Below are 24,053 nucleotides of genomic sequence, written 5' to 3' on the forward strand. Positions count from 1 at the left end.
TCCAGCTCCAACATGAGCATTCCTTACTTCATACTTCTTAGTTTTGCAAATCATCCATCTCAACACCCTCATCTCCGCCACACAGTATATTTATATGAAGCTTCTTAGTTAACCAATATTCAGCCCCCACGCATCACATCTGGTCATATAGCTATGCTAAAAAACATTCCCTTTAACTTTTAATAAGAGGGTACATGAATCAAAAAAAAAAAAAAAAACCGCTCCATCCATCTTATTTCATTTCTTTATGAAACATTGTCCGCTATATCATCTTCTTTATCATAATTCAGCCTAGGTAATAAGGACAAACCTGGTGCCAAAGACTTCCCGACAAGTGAAGTCTGCCTAGGGGGGGTCTTACCTCAATAATTTTTGCTAAGAGGCTATTTCGATGCCTTGACTTCGGGGCAACAACTGTGATCCACTACCTAATATAATAGAGCCAAAATACCTACAAATAATCACAAGGAATATCCCATGCATTATGTTTCAACACATCATTATTTGTCCTAGTCTAACCAAAGTTATGTCATATACTCTTTCTTCATTCTACTTACTATAAACTCGTCCAATTCCAAGGTTGATCTCCATAGCTTTTTTACTTTGGCGCAATCCCTACTTCAGTCTCATCCACAAACCTATATTATTAAAAAAAAAAAAAAAAAAAAGAAGGACCAAGAAACCACAATATGAATGTCTCTAGTTAAATCATCTATGATAAATCCAAACTAATAAGGACTTGAAGTTGGGGACCTCAAGTGTTTTAGTCTAAGGAAAGAAAAGTAATGGCTGGACTCTCTAAACTGTGTAACCTCCTACTCCGGCTCTGACGAACCAACCTGTGTGCTACCAATGAAACCCTCCACCTCCATCTCTTCATCTAAGCCACCACCTTCCCCTCTTAACCCTTCTCCCCACACCAATACCCATCCTAACTCCCACCACTCCACCTTCTAAATCCCCTTCTAATCGTGTGTCTATTTTCTCATTGTCTTCTATGTCCATTCCATAGGATTGGAAAGAGATCATTATAGATAGGAAGAGGCAGGCTACTATAATAGTACCTGGGAACTTGTCCCTTGATCTGAAGAGAAGTTAGTGGGGTGCAAATGGGAGTTTATAATTAAACAAAGGGCAAAACATCAAGAGTTACAAGGCACACTTAGAAAGGCCTTCGCCCAAACCAGTGAGTTTGAATACCATGAGACGTTTGCTCCCATTGCCAAGATGAACTCTATTGGAGCTTTACTATCTTCTGTCACTATCATTGGGTGCAATCTTCAAAAGTGACATAAAAAATGCAGTCTCATTAACCTTGCAATGAAAAGGAAAATGAAAAAGCACCCTTACAGAATTTAACATTTTTTGAAACCTTAAAAATAAAAGGTAACATCCAAATCTTCAACCAACCCAAACGACTGAAATCAACAAACTAATGTATGTCCAAGGACCTTGAAGAAGATGTTTACATGGACCTACCCCCTAGGGTTTTGCTTCACCATCCTTAAATATAATATAGCTTTAAGCAATATCCCAGGGCCTAGTTTAGCCAGTTCTTGACAGCCATGTAGAAATCCAGATACCAACAAAGCCAAGCTGATCGCACTTTGTTTCTCAAATGAAAGAATAATCAAATTACTGCCCCCATCATCTATGACGATGATATAGTGAATGCTTACTAGTAATGGTAATGGCAAAATCTCCACCCCTACAGTATTCCTCCCAAGGAATTAAAAACTATATATTTAGGGTTGTACTAAGTTTAATACTTCCTCAGTATTAAAGTTGCCAGAATAAGTAAAGATAACTTCACTTCCCAGCATCAGTATGTCCAGAGATCTTCTTAGAGAGATGATACAATCGGGTGCAACCCTGTAGACTTTCACAGCAAGGTTAACTATCAACTCAGCAGTGATGATGAGTTGATGGACATGGAAAACTATCAAAGGATTGTTGGTTGGTTAATTTATTTGTCCCATACATGGTTTGACATTGCCTATGTCATTGGTATTGTCAGCTGCTTTGTTCATGATCCTGGACATCACATCTTGAGGCTGTATATCATATACTATTATACTTCAAATCTCTTTCTAGGAAATGTCTTGTCTTCTCCAATAATGAACATTTGAGGTTAGAGACCTTCACTAATGCTGATTGAGCTGGCCGGATGATGGCCTAAGATTTTCTTTTGAATATGGTTCCTTCCCAGGATGTAAGCTTCCCACAGGCCAAAGTAAGACTCTTTACTCCTAAGTTTCCTAATTAACTCATGAAAGGACTTCTAGTCACTCTAATACACTCAACATAGTAAATAATTCAAGACAGAATTCAATTTAGCTATTAAGCACCCTAATTTAACTAAAACACCCAACTTAACCACTAATCCTGTGCATCCACAATAAACCCACTTTATGGGCTACTAAATCAGGTCCATTACATCAATAAACCCCCGAAAATTTAAAGGCCTACAGAACCCAACCACAGGGCGGAATGAAATTATCAGAAGCTAAATTGACCCAAAAGGTAATCTTAACTGCATCAATATTTCCCACTCCAGTGCAGCAGCCAAGTATGCTGCAATGGCACATGGTAATGGTGAGCTCATGTGGCCTAAAGACCTTTTGATCTAGATGTAACCTTTATGCACCTTCGATGTAATAATGAAACTGCAGTGGTATTGCTCATAATCCAGTTCAACACAAGCAAACAAAGCACATTAGATTGACAGGCATTTCATCAAGGAGAAGCTCATATAAGGATTAATCCCTCTCTTGTTTGTCAGCTTTGCCATCAACTGCCTCATTTGTTGGCAAACAGATCAAATTTCTAGGTGTTTCATCCTCTTGTGTCCAAATCAGTCATGTTTTATATCTTTGCACCAACTTGCGAGAAGGTTAAGATAACCAGGCCCAGTCATTATAGATAGACATTTTGAGTCATGCACACCTTACTTTCCTAGTTTGTTAACATGTAATTTCATTATAAACGAAGTGGACCCCTGTCACTATTGGCAAGTTGAAACATCCCCTAGCTCTAGGATTCTCACCGAAGAATGTACAATCACCCGGGCAATGTAAGCACTTAAAAACATTTCACTATTTCATTCTTCAAATCTCATTTTTTATTACACAGTCAATAAATAAATAAATAAAAGAAACTCAACTAAAAGAAAACTTAATCAGTTCTGCAAAATCAAGTTGATTAGGAAACTAAATCCTAGTCGCTACTGTAATAAAATATTGCATGTCATCCCAAAACAAAAATAGATTAATTAATTAAAATAACTCACAAGCTAAGGAACCAAATTGAGTGTGCATCTCCATTTATATACCCAAATGGACTTATATCAGTCCAAGCCAGTGCACTTGCATCAATTCCCTCGGCGTTGAAAAAGAAAACTCAGTCACAAGTTTTGTATAATTGGAGAATTAAAAACACACGAAGGTGGGGTCCTAGATCTTAATCAACAACTTAAAAAGAAGAAGGGAAAAAAAAACCCTAAATTATGAAGCTTTAAGATTGCATCCATGTCTAGAAAATCATGGGGGTGAACGAACTTATGAGAGGGAATAACTTTCATTGCATTGACTACTATCATTATTTGATCCACAATCTTCTCCTTTTCCATGGTTATTACTGATTGTTCCACATCCAACTGGTCTTAATCTTGTGTTCAACCAATCGGCTCATCCAGTGGCTGCATTGTCAGTTTACGTTCTTAACTCATGGATATTTCATCAACCAATCCTTGAAGAATGAACATATCATGCAAATGAAAAGATTAAAGGGTGTAAAAATTTCTATCACTAATAACGCCTTTCCTCTCTTCCAACCATTCTCAACCTACTTTTGAAATACACCAAGAAGAATTACGTTCAGTCTTGTTTAGAGTCTTCAATTTGTTTCTTTATTTAATCAAGTTCAACGTGCTTGGCTAGGAAGCCTCCAACTTAACCTAAGGAATCCTTTTTTGTCTGTGTGTTTGGCTTCCTATTATTGGAGTTACAGTCATGTCAAGTAACTATGCATGAGAGGGTCCTTATTAGTTTCTGCTTCATCCTATTGTAGATTGTATGCTTTCTCCACAACACTCATTGCCCTCCCCATGATTTTTGGAATGGAATATTAGTGATTTGGTAAAATACTGAGGCTGCTGACTCTCAAATTCTCCTCGCTCTTCTCTCCTTTTTCTCCATTAATCCATTGGTGTGAACCCACTGCAGTAAATTATCCAGTCTACTTAGACTAGAGTTAACCAGGGATTAATTTTGTTCAGCATTTGGGTTATGGAATAGAGTAAATTCATTACCACATACTGGATCTTAGCCACATCCAGGATAATTCTAATGTTTTTAGCTATTCCATTGCTACTGCTTCTTTTTTAACTATTGTCAGCTGCTTATGAAGTTTTCTTAATTACAAGGATCACTTTCACATGGATGCCTGCCGATTACTCACTCCAGATCATTTATTGAGCCGTTGGTCTTAGCCAAATCAAGATAATACTAATGTTTTAAAGCTATTCCATTGCTGCTGCTTCTTTTCTTAACTATTTCCAGTTGTATACAAATGTTTTCTTAATTACAAGGTTCACTCTCCCATTGAACATAGTGCAGTTTGATGTAATTCAGTCAGATATTTGACTTTATGGTCTGTTTTGTAATTGGGTCCATAAAGAGTTTGATGTCTTGATTTTCTTTTATTGTTGTTGATGGAATCGGGGTAGAGCTAGAGTTACTGTTAAGATTTTATCTCTGAGGTTGAAGATAGTCAATCTCTATTTCTGTTTTCAAGTTAGAATATGAGTGTTTTGGTACTTCTATTTATACCTTGTAGTAATGCAAATAGAACTCATATTGAATAATTGAAATAATTGATTGTGCTTTTAGTAGTTTACAGATTGTGCGAGAGCTCCCCTCCCCCCTCTCTCTTCTTCTCGTGTGTTTTCCTCCGCCTAACTTCCTTTTTCTTTCCTTTAATCCTTCTTAACCATTTGTCCTTCTTCTCAAACTTCCTTTTCTATTGCTGTTCTACAGTAAGAGTACAAATTTGGCACAAGAAGCATATATAACAGCCTCCGTTCAGTCCCATTTGGCAGTAGTTTTTATTGGTTGCCTCAGTGACGCAGCGTATAGCGTAGAACAAGAATTCTGAGAACTCTGATAAACTGAAATTATTATTCAAAATTGAAAAGTACCTTAAAAGATAACAATGACGCCTATTTATAGCTAGGAAACCCTAAAATATTAGGAAAAATAAAACAAAGCAAAAACAACCCAAACTAGGAATCCAAATCTAACTAGAAAGCAAAAATTGCCCCTGAAAACCCAATAAACAATGGAATTCGGGGGTCAAAATGACACCTACCAGGTAAACCCCAGTAGGGACATTATAGATAAACTGTCGCCATTTTTTAATTTTTTTAAATATCTTGACAGTCCCATAACTCTTCCCGGATCAAAAGTTACGCCCGTTTTAAGTTTTGCCCTAAATTGCTGCAAAACCGCATCACTCTGATTTGTCGTTATTAAAAGTTGTATCATTATAACTGCAGCAGACGTTAAAGTGATAGTCTATACTTATCTGTGGTAATATATAAGTGCCTCTGTTTGTTTATGCATTTATTGGAGGTAATATAATACTCTTCTATGTGTGTAAACATGTATTCTCTCTCACTCCAATTGCTGAACAGGGAAACAATTCCATATTTCCATATTCAGTTGGAGATTTTCTCCTTAATTTTGTTTTGTTTACCCTATTGTATTTGTTCTTGTTGTTGTTGTTGAAGCTTTAAGAATATGAGTTCACGGTCTGGACTGTTAAATGACTAATATAGATTGGAGAGTTTGGTTTCATCTGCTATGAAGTATACAAGAAGGGCATGCCTAGTGTGTGAGGCTCCTGCTTCGGTGTGGTCTGGGCGGGCATCACATTTGCAGCCCTACCCCGCTTTCACAGAAAGCTACATCTATCCGTTTAAGAAATCTATAAACACACAATTAAAGTAGCCTGAATAATAATGAGTTTAATATGATTGTTTGGTTAAGAAGATATGATCCTATGAATATTGCTTTCATTAGTTTTTCAAGCAAATTATCATATATTGTTGATGTCTTCATTAGGCTTTCTAGGATGTTCTTCAAAATCTCCCAGTTCAAGGGTCCAATGGCATTTCAGATCCATAACTAAGGGGGACACTAAGAAACCAACTGTGTGCTTCACTTTTTTCCACTTTTGCTGATGCATTTTTATGGGAAATTATCAGCAACAACCCCTGACTTACCCCCTAATATTAATGCCAACTGAAAACAAATCAAAATATCAATTATACCCCCTACTAATAGATTATTTTTTTTATTTTTTAAAAAGACAAAATACCCCTCTAATTGTGTGAAATATCCACTACACCCATTTAATTTAAAAAACCAATTTCTTGAACCAAGAAGAAGATACAAATGTAAATAGCAACAACAATAATAAGCCTTTTCCCAACTAAATGGGGTCGGCTACATGGATTCTTGCCCTCCAATCAATTCTGTTTGAGATCATGCTAGATTCAAGGCCTAAGCTATGCATATCCTTTATCACCATTTCTCTTAAGGTTATTTTAGGTTTGCCCCTAGCTCTCCTCATTCCTATACAAATGTAAATAGCATTTACCCTAAAACCATGAACATTATAGCAGTGATTCCATAATTGATCTCTCAACAAGTTGATTTCGTGTCCATTTGATTTTTAATTTAATTTTTTTTTAATTAGAGGGGTAAACTAAACACTTCACATTATTGGAGGGGCATTTTGTCTTTTTCAAAAAATAACTTGTTGATAAGGGGTCTACCCAATATTTGATTTATTTGGGGGTAACTCAGGAGCCGTACTGATGAATGATGATTGGCCTTTATTTATCCAGATGGACCGCATCAACATTTCAATATCTTTCAAAGTAAATGAGTGAAACACATGTCTCTCCTTTTGCAAGTGTGTAATCGAGCATGCATTTGTATATATATATATAATATAGAGAGAGAGAGAGAGAGAGAGAGAGAGAGAGAAACCTTAATAATAAAGGGTCTTCCCCATCACCATAAAATTTGACATCATATGCTGGTCCATCGTGTCCTTGAACAGAGCAAAGAGGTTCAGCCATGAAATAGCCAGGCAACGACCTCCACATAAAAGCCAAACACTTGCAATTAGATCATTATGTAGATCGCACTAAACCAAGCAAGATAAAACACAAAACACTGATACTCACTGTTGATTCCTTGTCCTAGCAACATTTAATGACTGCACAGGAACATTTTTTACATGAAAAAAAAAATGGGGGGAGGAAGAAAGAAGTATCAGTAAACTTGGTTCTCGGAACTGCTAAAATGGTTAGATGTCAGCTTATACAGACTCCAGAAAGAAGACAAAGCATCCATATAAATGGCAGAATAGAAGCCTTCATCACACAACCATACTCAATATCATCACAATGAAGAATTACCAATTTGATTGCAAATAAATAAGCTTAATCTTGAATAAGGTGTTAAGCTGAAAATTTTTGTTTCACCCCCGAAAAAAAAGGGGGAAATTTTTGGGTTTTTTATTGTAACTGGTCCAGTTATAAAAGCCTATATTTTGGATTAATGAATCTATACACGATGGTGCTAGTCTTCAATTGTTTCGGTTTTGAGAAGATTTTGGTCAATATTTAGTTTCCATTTTTCAGTTCAAGTAGTTTCTAGGAGACATTTTTAATCTAATGACTAAGTCAAGACATTCAGGAAAATTCTAAAATATTGTCATTGTCAGAAACAGCCTATAAGTCTATAAATATGTTGATTGATTAGCAATGTAACGTAAGTGTTTTGAGATGAACTAGTGACAATTTAAAAACAATTAAGTGGAGCTTGGGACAAAGCTTTTACTGTGGGGTAAAATTTCCTGGGTCACAACACAGTTAAAAAGCTAGTTCTCTTTCTTCTTTTCTAATAAGTGGTAAATGCTCATTATGCTGCAGTTCTGTTTTCACTGCAGTTATTACACTTGCTTGCAGGCAAGGTCAAACCTAACCCAATATTGCCCACAGCATTATTAAAATTCTACAGGATATAAATACTAAGCAATTTAAACAAGTAAATCATTTAAACATATTGTCAAAATTCTTGATAATTAAGTACATAATTGTCAAGGGCATCATCACATCAATACCCTCCTAAAGTCCTGATACAATTGTCTAGTACTTAGTAAATACTAATAATTACTGTTATGTTGTACAAGACCAATTGCATTAAATGTCCAATGGAGCCAATGTGCCTTATTCTTTGAGTGTAGCACATAGGAATGCCACATACCAGCCTGTGAGAAGAAGCTCTCATCCTCCTCTATAGTTCATATGTAGATTGAATTATCGAAATATGGAAGGTAACCTATTCTAGAATATGGGTCACTAACCGTGAAAAAAATCCACTAATCCAATGTGGTAGCTTGAAGCATCTATGAAGATGCCATCACAGAGATGATCCCGTACATCCCTTCAGCAAGGAATCATACACAATTAACAAAGTTTTCAAAAAATAGATGGTTCTCAACCAAAACACCAAAATTTTCTTCTCGGTCAAAATACAGTTCTTTTTTTTTTTTTTTTTTTTTTTTTTTCAAATTTCAAACTAACATTTCGTTTCGAACACATTGAAATTCCAGTTCTATACTACTGGTACAAATCCTGCGTTACTGAAATCTCATTATTCTCAAGGCCCATTACTTAGTTGAAGGATAGGATTAAAAGTGACTCGTGTTGAAGAATGAGTGGTACTTATTCAAAAGACCTTCAATGAAAGCAGTAATACACACATAAAAGGAATACAAACGTAGAGTACAACCAATCACATTATCTGTAGTTCGTTATCCAAGTGAGTCATGAAATTTCCTTTCCATTTGAATGCCACTGTAATTGAAGAATCATACTTTTGCACAACACTATGATTGAATAACAGCATGAATTTTTTTTTTTTTGGTAAGAATAACAGCATGAATAAACCAACTCAGATAAGGAAAGGAATCCGAAAACTCACGTATGAAGAGATGCAAGAAGAGATCGAGTACGAAGCAATGGAGCCGTTGCTTGAAGCAACGACGATTATCTCTGGGCTAGGGTTTTGAGACGGAGCGAATACAGTTCTGAATATGGTTCGATTCTGGAGTTCTCTCTCCTGCAAAATACTGTTCCTGTAACCCTCTTCGTTCCAGTTGGTTGCGTCTCCTCCCATTTCAGACTTCAAAACAGACGAAGCTGACGCTGCTTGGGCCGACTTACCGTAGAAGACTCTGCTGCTCATGAGCCGATGTAAAAATGAAATCACTTGCCCGCCAGAAAAAGGAGGATAATAAAGGTTGACCGTTGATTATGCTGGTGTGATTTCAAAAATTAAACGTTGGTTTGGAATTTCTTCGATTTTCTTTTTCTTTCTTTATATTTCTTTTTTCCTGAGGGAGTTTGGTAGCTTTATGCCTCTATATTTGGGGGTGGCACTACTACATACATGTACTATTGGGAGCATTGAACATGTGACTTCTTTGCTAAGAGGTGTCAATCATTTCGACTGATTAACCCTTCCATGGTGTCAACCTTAAGTCAAATGCTTTTATTGTCATCTCTTATGCTAAGCCAATAATTGTATTAAATACCATCTCATAAGGTCATGTTACTTTAGTTTTTTTTTTTTTTTTCAACAATTTAGATTCTCATTCTTTCAAATAAACAATCCAAACCTACTGATGCAAGTAAGTTCTAGTGAGTCAAGTGAATAAAGACCGACCAAGTTCAATATGGTTTGACCAGGTCCTAGTTGATCCAATAAACGAAGCAAGGCTTAACTTAAGCAAAGAATCCCATTAGGGTTCGATGAACTCCCTAAGTCTTTGGGGAGTTTCATAGAAGAACATGGGATATTTAGGTCTCGTGAACAAGTTGTTAAGAACTCTGACAAGTCAAGGACTCTATGTTTCCTAGTCAGACTCAACGACCTAAATCGGAACAATTATGGAGTTCTAGTTTCACTCCATCACTACACGGCCAAGGTAACTTCCTAAGCTATAAATACTAACACTTTCGTCATTATCATGAGGGTGTTCTTGAGTTATTCCCACAAGCATTGAGAACTATAACTCACTTTCTTCATCCAAAGTTGTGTGCTTCACTAACTTGATTGTCAGAAGCATTACTCGACCAACCCGGTCGAACACGTTTTTGCAAGTTTATTCACTTGCGCTGCCGAAAAAGATTTTGGAGCAACAAATTGGCGCTGTCTATAGGAAACTGGTCAAAAAACCATCATGCGCACTAGATTAGGATTGCTAGTTGGGGATGATTCAAAAGAGGATGGGCAGAAGATCAATAAAGAGGATGCACCCCAAGGAAGGGGAAAAACTCGTTATAATGATGCCCTAGCTAGCTCATCTAATCAGTTCACGACCATCAGTCAGTTAAACGAATTACAAAAACAATTGATGGAGCTGCATGAATTAATTAGAGCAAGCATCCATCAACAAGTAATTCCGCCAGGAACCAACCAGCAGGCAAACCTATAAATCCAGACGGAGCACAGGGTGATAGAGCAACTAACATCGAGATAGACGAGCACCTCTGCTTGATCAATCTCCACGATCCTTTCAGAGAAATTGAGAAAAGGGAAAAGGAAAAGTCAATGAAAAATCTCGACCATCACGTGGGGCAGCACCCAAGAACAGGAAAGGATGATTACAAAGATCAAGAAAGTAGCTCTCCTCTGGTTGACCACACCATGAAGTAGGGGATAACAATGAAGTTGCGGCCAAATGAACAAACAATGATCGATGATTCGAGGAACTTGATGAAAAATTAAAAGAGTAGAAGGATTCAGGTAAGGATGCCCTACACTCTATTTTGAAAAAGAAGATCCTTTTGTTTAAACTATCTCGAAGTAGATATGCCCAAGAACTTCAAGTGTCCCACCTTCACCATGTTCGACGGGACTAAATGCCCAAGGCACCATATCATGTACTATAGGTTAGTAATGTCCTCATATAGGCACATCCAAGTTGCCATGTGCTAAATCTTTCCGGCATCAAGGCATTTCAAGATATGAAGCCACCCAGGAACATCAGAGAAATTCAATGTTTGAGTGGTCCACTAGTAGCATTGAATAGATTCTTTGCTCAATCAGGGGAAAAGTGCATGTCATTCTTCAAAGCTCTGAAAAACTTGTCCAACCAGAATACGGAGTTCTGGAACGAGGAATGTCAAAAGGTGTTCAATGAGTTCAAGAGAAAACTGTCACATCCTCCACTACTCATCCTTTTGACCCCTAAGAAAGAGCTAATTGTCTACCTAGCAACATCATCCACTACTATAAGCATTGTGCTCGTCCAAGAAGAAGGTACAATCCAAATTAAAATCCAATATATTATGTAAGTCATGTATTGATTGATGTAGAAACCAAATACCCAAAAGTAGACAAACAAGTGCTAGCATTAGTAACAGCTACTCGAAAACTTTGACCATATTTTCAATCTCATCCCATAGCAGTTTGATGAATTTTTCCCTAAAAAAGATATTACACCGACTAGACTTGGTTGGTCAACTTGTCACTTGGGCAATTGAGCTCCACGAGCATCAAATTAGTTCCAACCCTAGCTAGCCATTAAAGGTCAAGCCCTGGTGGACTTTCTTGTTGAAACTCAACATACACAAGATGTTATGGAGGAAGACGAATCAATCCCCGAGCAAGTAAAGATATGAGTTCTATTTGTAGATGGATCTAGTAATACACAAGGAAGTGAAGCAGAGTTAATTCTACAAAGAGGGGGATTTGCAATAAAATACGCACTCGGATTTAAGTTTTGGGGCTTTTAATAATGAAGCCGAATATGAAGTATTACTAGCTGGCCTCAAACTAGCTAAAGCGCTTGGAATCCAAATTTTGGATGTCAAAAGTGACTCATAGTTGATTGTGAACCAAGTCAATAGAGCGTACGAAGCAAAAGAAAAGAGAATGGGTAAATATCTCAGCCTAGTCGACCAATATAGGCAACACTTCACGGATCTACTATAGTCAGGCAAGTACCCAGAGTAGAGAATGATCAGGTAGATGCATCATCTCACCTAGCCTTGGATGAATTAGACATTACAAAGCCAATAGTCTACCTGGAAGAATTAAAAAGTCTGAGCATATATGTGGTCAATCATATGCAAACATAGGTCAAGCACGACTGGATGGAGCTAATCATTCACTATCCAGAGCATGATCAACTCCCAAAAGATAAAAAGGAAGCCCAAACAATTCAACAAAGAGCTACTCGGTATACTATAAGAGAAGGCAGGCTACACAAGAAATCGATGACCCAACCACTACTTCGGTACTTAGGATCTCCATAAGCCACCATGGTCCTAAGGGAGATATGTGAAGGAATATGCGAAGCACACATAAGCAGACAAAACTCTAAGACAAAGATATTTTTGGCCAACCATGAAAGAAGATGCAAAAGATTATGTGCATAAATGTGACAAGTGCCATGCACATACCAATGTACCCCACTACCTAGTTGTACCATTGGCATCAGTCTTATCACCCATTCCTTTTGCAAGATGGGTAATAGACTTGGTGGAAAGATTGTCGAAAGCTTCAAGTGGAAGAGAGTACTTGGTGGTTGTAGTATATTGTTTCACAAAGTGGGTGGAAGCAGAGTCTCTGGCATCAATAAATACTAAACAAATAAAATGCTTCATCACACACAATATCATATATAGATATGAAGTTCCGAAGATAATCATATCCGACCACAAAAAGTTGTTCGAGAACCCCCACCTTTGAAAGATTCTGCAAAGATCATGGGATCGAGCATCGTCTATCTTAGGTAGCCTACCCTTAGAGCAATGGAAATGTTCGAGGTCACCAATAGAACTATGCTCAACGGATTGAAAAGAGGCTCAACTAGATAAAAGGATGATGGGTCGACGAACTTCAAAGTGTCCTCTGGTTGTACTGAAAAACAACGAAAATGACCACAGGAGAATCTCCATTGATACTTCCATATGAAGTAGAAGCTCGAATACCAGTCGAAGTATAGGTTGGTTCTCTCAAAGAAGAAGAATTCGACAAAGAGACCAACATTGAAGGCATGAAGGCCAATATAGACCTAATCGAAGAAGTCAGAGATAAAACACAATATCGCCTAGAAGAGTGCCAAAGGCGAATTGCCACTTATTACAATGCGAAAGTAAAAATAAGGCAATATCTTGCTGGAGACCTAGTCCTTCGTCGATCACTTGCTTCAGATCCAACCAATCAAGGGAAGCTAGCTTTGAACTGGGAAGGACCTCACATAGTCATCCAGCAGGTCACCCCAAGAGCATATCATTTGCGAGATTTGGAGACAAGGCAAGAGATCCCTTGATCATGGAATTTGAGCAATCTTATAAGATATTATCAGTAGTATGTTTCAATTTTTTATCTTCTTTTTCTTTTTAAGCGAATTTGATTCATTACTTGTAAGAGTTTTATCCCAATTTCTATTTCACTGATTAGCAATTCAAACTCTTTTGCTTTTTGAGCAATAAAAACTTTTGTTCCTTAAGCAAGTTAAACTTTCATTTTTTTTTTTTTTGAGTAACTTTTCAAAGTCACCATGCTTGGGGGGAAGCAAGGTAGTAAAACCTCTCGACCATAAAATGGTCTTGACCATAGAACATAATCGAGCATGACAACTTGAAAAGTTAGAAGAGTCTCACAAATCTTAGAAGAATACTCAAGCAAACAAGTGAAGGTTCATATAGAAGGATATTCGAACAAGTGAAGATTTCATAAATCAAAATATAAGCATTTACAAAAATCTGATCGATCTAAATTAGATCGAACCAACAAAAGTTGGAACATTCCTTAGACAGATTAGTTACAAAAAGAAAACTAAAAGATGCTCAGTCACTCGATCACCTTTGTCACATCCACCCAGCCGATATCCATCCCCCCGAACACCCAGGAGTGATCCATAGTCACAAGTTCCAAGTCTCAGACAATCATATACTATCCCACAAAATAGACCAAGGAAGTGATGCCAATATTGAAATAGCCAAACTGGAAAGAAAATATAGTCAAACTCCTAAATTTACATTAGATAAGTTTCCTTAATTAAATGGTAAATATGAATCTCAAAAGTTTTAGTGTCGCGAAAAGTATTAATCAACTCATGGGTTGAGCTAATTCTGGTATGCATAGTTGTGACACGAACACTTGTCACTTTGTATGTTGTAAATTGTAATCCCCGTAATTCGGTACATCATATGGAACAGTTACCTGCTTTGTGATCTTGATACGCGGCATCAGAATCTGCAATAAGGTCGAAAACAACTAATCCCCGAGGGGTGAGCTCAAAAGAACTTAGCAAGTAATTCACATGCATATAACCATAAATTACAACATAAGTCAAAGATATCATTTAATTTAATATGATATGAAATGCAATGTAGTGATGCTACTATATTCTAAATTGATGCAAGTCTCTATTTGGTAGCACGCATTAAGATATGACACTAGCCTCCTCTGGGTAGGTCTCGTCACTCTATCTCTCACGGGTTGGTTACCGGTCTTGAGATCTCGGGTAAGGGGTAAAGTCATCCCTCTCGGATCATCACCATGGCTGGGGTTTAGGTCACTACTCTCTCACCACACCATTGGGATGAGTACTGGCGCGTGTAAGGGATATACCTAGCCCAATGCAAGTCGACTACTCAATCACATCATCTTAGGTTCAAATACCTCCCCTCATTCATCTCGCACTCTTGGTTTAGTATCCTCCCTTATGTAAAGTCAACGTATTCTATGGATCCAATCAACTAGGACCACGCCTCCTCTTAACCCTATTGGTCATCCACATATGATGGGTGGGAAGTCTCGTATCCCCTCATGCATCTCACATACTCTTTGGACGCCCACAAGCTCAACCCTACCAATGAATGGCCCCCACAATGTGGTTGTGTCCTCTCATGGGTTGGTTATCGGTCTTTAGCGCTCACCACCCCACACTGTTGCCATGGGTCACTTGGTATCAATACCCCTGTTGATAGGGTGTGACATGACAGGGTGCCTAACCATATTCTTCTAGACCACCTAGAAGTGCTTCCTAGACTACAAGTCCATTCTAGGGTGTCACACCCCATCCGCCGTCGCAGGATCCATGGTTTTTACCATCAATAATAATAAATGCAAGCAATAATAATCAAAAGCAATGAATAGTTCAATTTATTAATTAAAAGAATTACAGGAGCCCAAAATACTCCAAAGGAAGGAATCAAAGAAAAGGAAGTAAAGGAAATCAAGTTCCAAAATTTATCGAGTTCAGTGGAAGCAAATCTTAATCTAAAACAATTTAATTCCAGTAACTCGCTCCTGGGCTATAAGCGCACTCCATGCATCTACAGGAGGCTTCATGACATACATCTCCATCTCCCACTGACGCCACCACATTCTCTTCACTGGAGTTGCTCCAGTCATACGAAACCTCTCCTGACTCGGGAATACCATCTATATAATATAAAGTAACATACAAAGAAATGAATGAGTTTTGACGAATTCAGTAAGGAAAACACATCTCATATTGATATCGACAGTGTATCAAGATAAGCACATATACAAAGAATAATATGCAAATTATATGGATTTTGCTAAGATCTAACTATGCAAGTCTCTATATGGTTGACATGCTTTAAAATATAACACCAGCCCTTCTTTGTGGTAGAGGCCTAGTAACTCTGATCCCTCAAGGACTGGTTACCTTTGTTGGGATCCCGGCCAAAGGGGTTCAGTCTTCGTCAATCAACCATGGCTGGGGTTTAGGTCAACACGCTCTTACCATGACCATTCGCATGAGTAGTGGTACATGTTGGGGTTTCTAATCCAATGCAAAGTCATACGGTGACATATTACATGTAGTCCAGATACTTCCCCTATGGCACCAACCAACTCGGTTTAATATCCTTCCCTACCTAGGAATGAGAACCCTCATGGAATGGCTACCGTTGTTGGACTCCATTCCCTAACCCTATGGTCATCCACATATTGTTGGCGGATGCTCTCATGACCCCTCACGACTCCCAGCCACCCACTCTTTGGATGTCCATGAGTCCAAACCCTAATGTATGCAACCTTACCAATACATAATCAACAGTGGGCCACTAAATTTTCGAACTGACTGGTTACCGCTGTTGGATGAAATAGAGTAATGTCACTATTATCACGGGTCATTCGACTTCAATTCCCCTATCAAAAGGGTAGTAGCATGTATTGGTCTCTAGGCATGTCATTCAACAATCATGATAATGCTGGGGGCATCAGTAAGCAGCGTCCCATACCACAACTTTCTGACATCCTAAGCAATGAATACCCAAATGGATACCCTTCCATCACAATTACATCACATCACCAACCATTATTACACAACCATCCATTTTATATCACAAAGTAGTAAAGTGCATATAGACATCATTTACAACATACATTTTACTACTAATCATTGGATTCTACAACTACAACAAGTTATAAGAGCAATGATATATAAGAAATCAAACGGTTCATCATAGAGCATATCATTGTATATATATAAGAGTGTGTCCTTACTTGTAAATATGTAAAAAGCTTACTAAAATGCAAGTAGACCTCACCCACAACAGTTTCAGAGAACCTCAGAGATCACCTAAATATAGAGTTGCAAAAATACATTGAAGACATGAGTCAAATCAGAGCAACAACCAACTTCATAGAGCCACTGAGACCCAGCCTATTGCTCGGGGCGGTTGGTTGGACAGGCAACCGCTATAAGCGACCGCCCTTGTTTCAGACTACTTCCAAGTCTGAAATTCCGACTTTTAATCTTCCAATTTTAATCCGATTTAGGGATGATCTAAATCCAAATTTCGTCCTTAATGAGCCTTTAATACAAGCACGAAATAGAACTCAAGAATTCTAATAATTCAATATTCAAATCGTCTCCTTCGATTAGATCTATCCTTTATTTGAATGCAAGGATTTGTTTTTGGACATGATCTAACCAAGATCACAGATGGGGAATAGAATTATCACATAAAAAAAACTCACAACCAATATAGGAAGGATGAATCTACACTATTCAAGGAGATGACGAAAATATATAGAGAGTGTGAGATCAACCTATCTCCAATCGATGCGCTAAACTGACGAAGGATTAGATCTTCTTCGCAAATCACACTTCTCTCACCTTCCAACATGTGTTCTTTGCCTTCTAACCGTCCACAACTACCATCCTGAATAGAATAATGAGTAAAAGGTCGGGGGTTGCTATATATATGAGACTGGAGGCAAATTAGGGTTAAAATCCCGCAAGCAAACTGGCGGTCGCTTGGCCAATCAACCGCCTTAAGCAACCGCCCCTAGTACTTTTCAGTACTTGGGTGCTTTGCTCAAGGGGTTGATCCCCAACTCAAACTTAACACTATACAACATGTTAGGGATATCTTACCTTGATTCCGAACAACTTCAAACACATCTTGACTCTGACTGGTGATCCACTTTCCCAGTCCATCAGGGTTTCTACAGGTTCTTCTTTGGATTTTTAGAAAGGCATGTTCTTCATTAGCAGAATCCAGATCCATGGACTCATGGTATGGTTAATGGACTTCAATCCAGATACTCCACAACTTATTCCAGCTAGACCTTAGGGTTTTCAGATCTGCAATACGGATCCTGAGTTAGAATTAAGGGGGTTGTTACATAGGGTTCCTAGGGTGATGGTTGAACCACAACCTCAGTTCAAGTCCAAATCCCTCAAATTTAACCAACACACAAGCATCATAATCAATCGTTTTACATTCTGTAATTTCAGAGCATTAATATCATACCAAAGTCTTAAAACAACAATATATATATATATATATCAATAGGCAAGATCCATATCATTTAAGAATACAATGATGATTATATACAAGTGAATGTCCTTACCTTGCGAATGATTTGCAACTCTGCAAAAACAAAGGTATGTTCACGCTTCCTGATAAGTCCTAATTATATGCTGGTTCAAGGTTAGAAACAACCTTAGAAGTTCTATGTCAAAAAGATAATCAAAAGCCAAAACTGTAGGGTTGGGTTGATCGAGTGGGTTGCCTGGGAGACCAGGGCAATCGACCCATGTCCAGGGCAATCGCTGAGGCTCTTTGCCCAGGTGGGTCGCTTGGGGCGACTAGGCCAATCAACGCATGTTCGAGTACAAACATAACTGACTTAGATCGACAATTGGCTTTTGGTTTGAGTTCCAAACTACTTCTAAAGTACATAGAAAATTCTAAAATTATTCAAGAACATGACTATCATTAATAGACATTCAACAACGCAAAAAGGATTGAAAACCTAGCGAATCAAAAGTTGGGTCATTTTCGAAATCATTCCGGAAAAACACGGATGAACCAGAGTGAATGGGGATTCACTATAGGGTCAAGAGAATAGAAGAACTAGGCTATTACAAAGATTTAGAAGCCTTCTACAAGGTCTAGGCAGTAGAAGAAACAGTAGAATACGATTTGAATAAACGAAGATGAGTACTAACCTTAGAAAAAGTCAATCGATGCTTGGAAGCCTTTCAGAAGATCTCCACACTGTCCTTAACCTTCGCGAAACACTCTCTAACACATATTGACGTCCTCTAATGGCTATGGATCATAATGACACGTTTTAGAATAAAAATACATTAAATAAGGCCTCAAAAAACCAAATTTCCAATTTTGCCTTTTCTCCAGAACTAGGTGAGTCGGCCAACCGACCCACCATTGGAACTTAGTTCCTACATAGCAGATTCATGCCTCTGACAGCCCTTGGCTCTACCCTAGCTCCTATTCCACACTCAAGAAGGGTCTTACTTGATCTTTGGGACCTTCGACACGTGTCATCAAGGAACACTTGATCCATCTACAAAATATGTCAATGTTCGAGTTAGATCTCCTTCCAAACTCTGACAGCAACTCCGAACTCAGCATCATCACCATCCACATCCATCGTTCGGACTCCAATCCAATGGTCTCTACATGGATGGCCCACAGTTGTCTCTTGCTTGCATTCTAGGTTCTCAAACCAGCAAACAGGTTTTTGGGTTAGGATTATGGGGAATTTCACAAGTTTTGTTCAGCAGATTGGTCATCTCCTTCTTCCTCAAACGAATCTTCGTCTCCTAAACTACTATCATCCGTGTCTTCTTCCTCGAAAGAATCACCCTTCTTAGTGGGTTGGGAGTTGCTCGATGAACCAAGTCAGTTCCCAATTGAAGTCTAAAAAATCACCACTTCAACCCCTTGAGGCTTCAAAAATTGAGGAAGACCTCACACCACTTCGGACGAGGGATTTTGAGGTCGTCGTAAATCCCAGGGTCGATCAAACGGTTGAACTTTTCCAAATCCAAGTCTTTAAACTTGCCAATGACACTCGAGAAAGTCTCTCCAAGCATATTGGTACCCTGGTGCAGCAACTTTTGCCATGAATTGTTTGCACTTGGACTTTTTGATCCACCTCTTGATCACCTCATGATGTAGTTTGTTCGGGAGATCCTCAAAAGTGTTCGGAGTTTTTTCTTCAATCAACTGTGTAAGGCGAGCAACCTCGTGGAAGGAAGTTTGAAGCTTATCCAACAATCCAGAAACTTCTTTTTCCTTGGGTTTCTTCCATTTGAGTCCTAAGAGAAGTTCTTTCGAGCTCCATTGCTTCATTTGCCCTTTTAAGGGTGGCAACTTCCTTGACCAACTCTGCTTCTCAAGCAACCCAAGATTCCCTGCTTGAACATAATATTGGAGTGAGTTACAAGTATTTTTTTTCCCACTTAAGTGACGCAACAAGAGTTTCAACCCCACTTAAGTAGTTACACGTAAAAAAAATTCTTTATTAATGTAAATAGGCCCCCTGCAACAATGGTAGTTCTAAAGATCAAATTACACTATGACGGTTGCATCCACAAGATTTGCCAAATCATTTTGAAAATTAAAGGTGAGATTTTTTTTATGAATAATGAAAATTAGTGACTTTCTTAAGATTAAACCAAAATAATTAATCATGGGTGAGCTTGTGGGTTTCTAGTTTCTTACGGTTCACGAATATGACTTCAAAACTTTTTGTAACTAACAGTTGGAAATGAATGAACGTCCACAAGCGTAGAAAGTGTGACATTGCAGATTTCTGTTTTTCTTTCCTACTTTGGTGATGAAAGGGAAAGTGTTACGAATGTTATAAGGGTTATGAAAATCCAAAGGGGATGGTGGCAGGTGATTTCCAGTAGGGGGAAGGGGGGGGGAGTGGTGGTGGGTTTTTTATTTAATCCGGTAGTGATTTCTAGCATGGGAGGGGGTGTGGTGGTTTCCGGTAGTAGTGTAAGAGGAAGATGGATGAAGGAGGAATCCCTTCACCCACCTAAGGGTTGGGTATGGTATGTGAAACATGAGGACTTAAGTAATTTTCTCTCTTTCGATTTGATGGGAGGGCATTTTGGTCATTTAACGTTTGGAGTTAACTAGGCACTAACCCTAGTCATTAAGTTGTGGATTATTTGTAATTTATCCCACATAAGGGAGTCAACTGGAGTTTTGGCCCATTTTAAGTGGGCAAACATAAAAAACTCTTGGTGTAGGTGGTGGTTTTGGGGGGGGGGGGGGGGGGGAGTGTTTCAGTGCAGGGGTTTGGTTGCTCGTTACAAAGAAGAATCAACATTATCTTGTGTCAGGTTAGCATACGTTTTAGTTCTTGGTGCACTTCTTCAAAGGATTATAGATAGAGGCCAGTGTTGTTAACATGGAAAGCGCCTAAATGAGGTCTCTGTGAGGAGAGGGAGAGGAAGCGTTTCTGAGTCTAGAAGGAAAATGGGCGTGGTTGAATGCCTCAAGCCCTGAATTCCTGAGAATTCCTGTGTAGTTCAATGGAAATAGGAAAACAATGGGTCTGATGAGTTCTTCGGAACCCGCATACTTCATAAGAAATGGGAAAAACGAGTTTGGATCCACTGCACGTATCATCAGGTGAACCCAAAAGGCAATATGAGAAATAAAAATTAGGTTGTTATTAATTCTTCATATAGCATAAGTATTGACACAAACTAGAAAATTAGACATAGCCAGATCTTCAAGTCCTGCTGCATGGTCAACTTAAAGTCTTTGTCCAAACCATTCCATTCTCATTTATCCAGTGACAAACTTCAATTTGGCCTGGTCCAAAACCCAACAACTTAAAAGCAAGATGGTTTGGATTCCAAGTTGAGGTATCATAGTGGCATGTCATGATCACATGATTCAATTTCTTCTGAGCATGTATTTCAACTCTATATACTTTAACCTTTTGTAAAATATGACAATAGTAGACTTGAAATGGGAAAGTTTGACTATGACATAAGGCTGGTGGTTCAGAGAGGTTTCCATAGATGAGATTCACAGTTCCAATTGTGACATTCTCATTAGATCCTTCTGCATTCTCAGAGCTCCATATGCTTACATGGTGCCCTAACTTCTTCACTATAAAATCAATGAGATCCTCAGCAGAAGTCAGACAGGTTTTTTGCTCGCTTGGTGTGGGACTCTTTTCACATATTTCAATTGTCTTTTCAATATACTCTTCCATACCATTCATTGTACCAAAAAGCTTCTTCAATTTCTTGATGTGGGATAAAGAAAATGGAAATTTTGATGCTATAGATCGTGGCAAGAATGATGTATTTAACAACATGTCCCCTAGATTAGGGACATGCATGAAATCTCCTTCTTTAACCATTGATTCCCGGAAAAATGGTAATCCTCCTTGGCTAGCAACTGATAGGGGTAAGTCTTTTGGAACATTATCATATACTACTTTGATAATATCCATCTGAGATATTGGTGGCAGTATTGTGTCATCCATTGTCTTCTTCAGTAGTGTATTTCTAGAACAAGCAAGATTAGCTTGCTTACAAAAGGAACACAAATGAGAAGCTAATTCATTTTCCTCTATAAGTTTTATATAGATTGCTGCTTGATGGAGGGTTAGAGGAGAAGCCTTTGCAACTAACCAATGTGGAGGATTCTGAAGATTTATATGCTCTTCCCAGTACTGTGAGAAGGCATTTTCGGATTGTGAAACCTGTAATGTCAAGCAAAAAAACTGTAGTCATATAATAAAGATAAAATAGGAATAGTCCATGACCAAGAATAACTTCTCTTACGCTTAAGTATGATACTATCAGAAGTCCAAGTAGTAGAATAGGATGCATTTTAGTTGAAACTGAAATAGAGAATTGATGTTTTCGGGTTGTGCCTCTTCGCGAATTGGCTCGTTGCATGCTCGAGGTGTGTGGATATATATAGAGGAAAATTTTTGAAGGGTAAGAGGTATTATTGTCTGGTTGTATAGCGTTTTCACTGGCATATATAGGGACAGTACAGATGGACATAAATGCAACAATTGTGTACATAATTTTTCACTTTCTTAAGATAGGATGATCATTTCACACTCTCCTATATTTGATAGCTCACACAAAAATCTAAAAGACAAACTGCTTGCATTGAATTCCAATTCCCTACTCACCAAAAATTAGGATGCTAGAAACTTTTTTGACAAAGACAAATGAACTGTTGTTAAATTAAGAAGACATTTTTTTTGGGTGTAAATCTCAACCATTCGTCACTGAGATTAGAATAAAAGCCTTCCACATTTCTGGTTAACTTTTTTGGTTCCTTTATCGATCTTACTAGTTTCATTGTTGGCCAACCATGTGGGAGGTTTTACTGACCTAAAAAAATATATGGCTGAGGTTTTCCAAAAAATAAAATTAAGATATCTTCCTAAGTAATCAAGAAATCAACTCTATGATACATGGGTTTTCGTACAAATTTTTTTTAAAGAAAATCTCAAATTTAGGTCACAACACTCGGCAAGAGGGTGATTAATTTGTGGTAAATTTGGTTCTTCATTGACTGATGGACCAATATGATCGAGCAGCAAAAGTGTGATTTGTTCAGGATGCTTGGGTCCTAGTTCCTAAGCGACCTCTTTCTTCTCTTGTTCATTGCAATTTTAAGAAAACAAGTGAAAACCATGAATGAAAATGATACTTAGAAATACTTACTCTTCTCACCGATATATAACTCACTTACGTTCTTCCCATGTTGATTTAGGAAACCAGAAGAAGCCAAATTTTGATAATTTGAAGCTTTTTTTTATAAGGTGCAGCTCTCTCCCTTTTCAGAGAATCCAAGTGGTGTTCGTGTTTGTATTCCTTTATGCTGTTGTAGGATTGAAGTTTATAAAGTTGACATTGAAGACAAATTATGTTTGTGATCGAAAGATGAGTAAAATTATTAACCATGACTTGACAAATTCAAATCCTAATCCTCTCTAATAATTCTCTTATTTGTTTTCAAAATCGTTTCCTTATTTGCAGGATTATCCGAGTTGATTGGTGATTGTCATTTTTTATTTATTTGATTTCCAATCTCCAATTTCCCGGTTTTTGAATCCATTTATCAGCCCTTTTGTTTAATACTTTATTCTAACCGGATAATTTCCGACCATTTCCAACTATCCGGGTTTTTGTTTTCCGATTTCCGAATCCGATTATCTTCCATTTTCAGAGAAAATACTTTACTCTATCCCGACAATTTTTTATCCAGATATTATCCGATCTGATAAGCAATCTATCGGAACCCGACCCGGAGGATCCTTGATATGGATATTATCTTTCGATAAGAAAAACTTTAAAGGAAGGATTTCCGGCTATCCATTTATAGGTCACTTATGGCTTGGTATAGTTTCTTGAGGAAGGCTATATTATGTCGAAGTTTGATACTTCTACTAATGCTAGGTATATTATTGTTGCTATAATTGCATTTTTTTCCGGTACTAATGCTTTTTTAAGGTAATTTCCACTAAGAAATATGAATCTTACCACTCAATTAACCCCGGATTGGCCATTATTTAGAAATTTGTTAGTACTTTGGAAGTTTGGTAATTTATTTCTTTTTCATTTTCCATAAAAATGTAGTAATGCATAACCTTCCCCCCCCCCCC

The 24,053-nt window shown here is 37.9% G+C and overlaps 2 protein-coding genes across 3 annotated transcripts in view; both read right to left on the bottom strand.

The window, feature by feature from the left end:
• The window catches only part of DWA1 (DWD (DDB1-binding WD40 protein) hypersensitive to ABA 1), a 38,845-nt gene extending 29,482 nt beyond the window's left edge, over window positions 1–9,363 (bottom strand). For both annotated transcript variants that reach the window (XR_016174586.1, XM_089163024.1), the window contains exons 1-3: window positions 9,060–9,363; window positions 7,256–7,287; window positions 7,056–7,166 (exon numbers count right to left, since the gene is read on the bottom strand). Coding sequence is in view for 1 of the 2 variants with exons in the window: in XM_089163024.1 (XP_089019150.1) it covers window positions 7,056–7,166; window positions 7,256–7,287; window positions 9,060–9,323 (407 nt within the window). In the remaining variant the exon portion in view is untranslated. The remainder of the gene's footprint in view (window positions 1–7,055; window positions 7,167–7,255; window positions 7,288–9,059) is intronic.
• An 11,795-nt stretch (window positions 9,364–21,158) lies between these two features.
• LOC149011760 (polygalacturonase-1 non-catalytic subunit beta-like) lies at window positions 21,159–22,257 on the bottom strand. Its single transcript, XM_089162751.1, has 2 exons — window positions 22,210–22,257; window positions 21,159–22,127 (listed from the first exon to the last, which is right to left on the bottom strand). Exons 1-2 carry the CDS (start codon window positions 22,255–22,257, stop codon window positions 21,159–21,161), a joined length of 1,017 nt encoding a protein of 338 aa, XP_089018877.1.
• Window positions 22,258–24,053: the final 1,796 nt, after the last annotated feature.

Source organism: Hakea prostrata, chromosome 7 (assembly GCF_041222555.1).
Source record: "Hakea prostrata isolate BN-2017 chromosome 7, UWA_Hpros_2, whole genome shotgun sequence".
In the NCBI taxonomy this organism is placed as follows: Eukaryota; Viridiplantae; Streptophyta; class Magnoliopsida; order Proteales; family Proteaceae; genus Hakea; species Hakea prostrata.

What these genes read in the sequence shown, in the direction of transcription:
- LOC149011760 (XM_089162751.1), bottom strand. Translation starts at nt 22,257, where the DNA reads ATGCATCCTATTCTACTACTTGGACTTCTGATAGTATCATACTTAAGC. An exon ending in TGATAGTATCATACTTAAGC is followed by an intron (nt 22,128 to 22,209) that starts GTAAGAGAAGTT and finishes TTGACATTACAG; the next exon opens with GTTTCACAATCCGAAAATGC.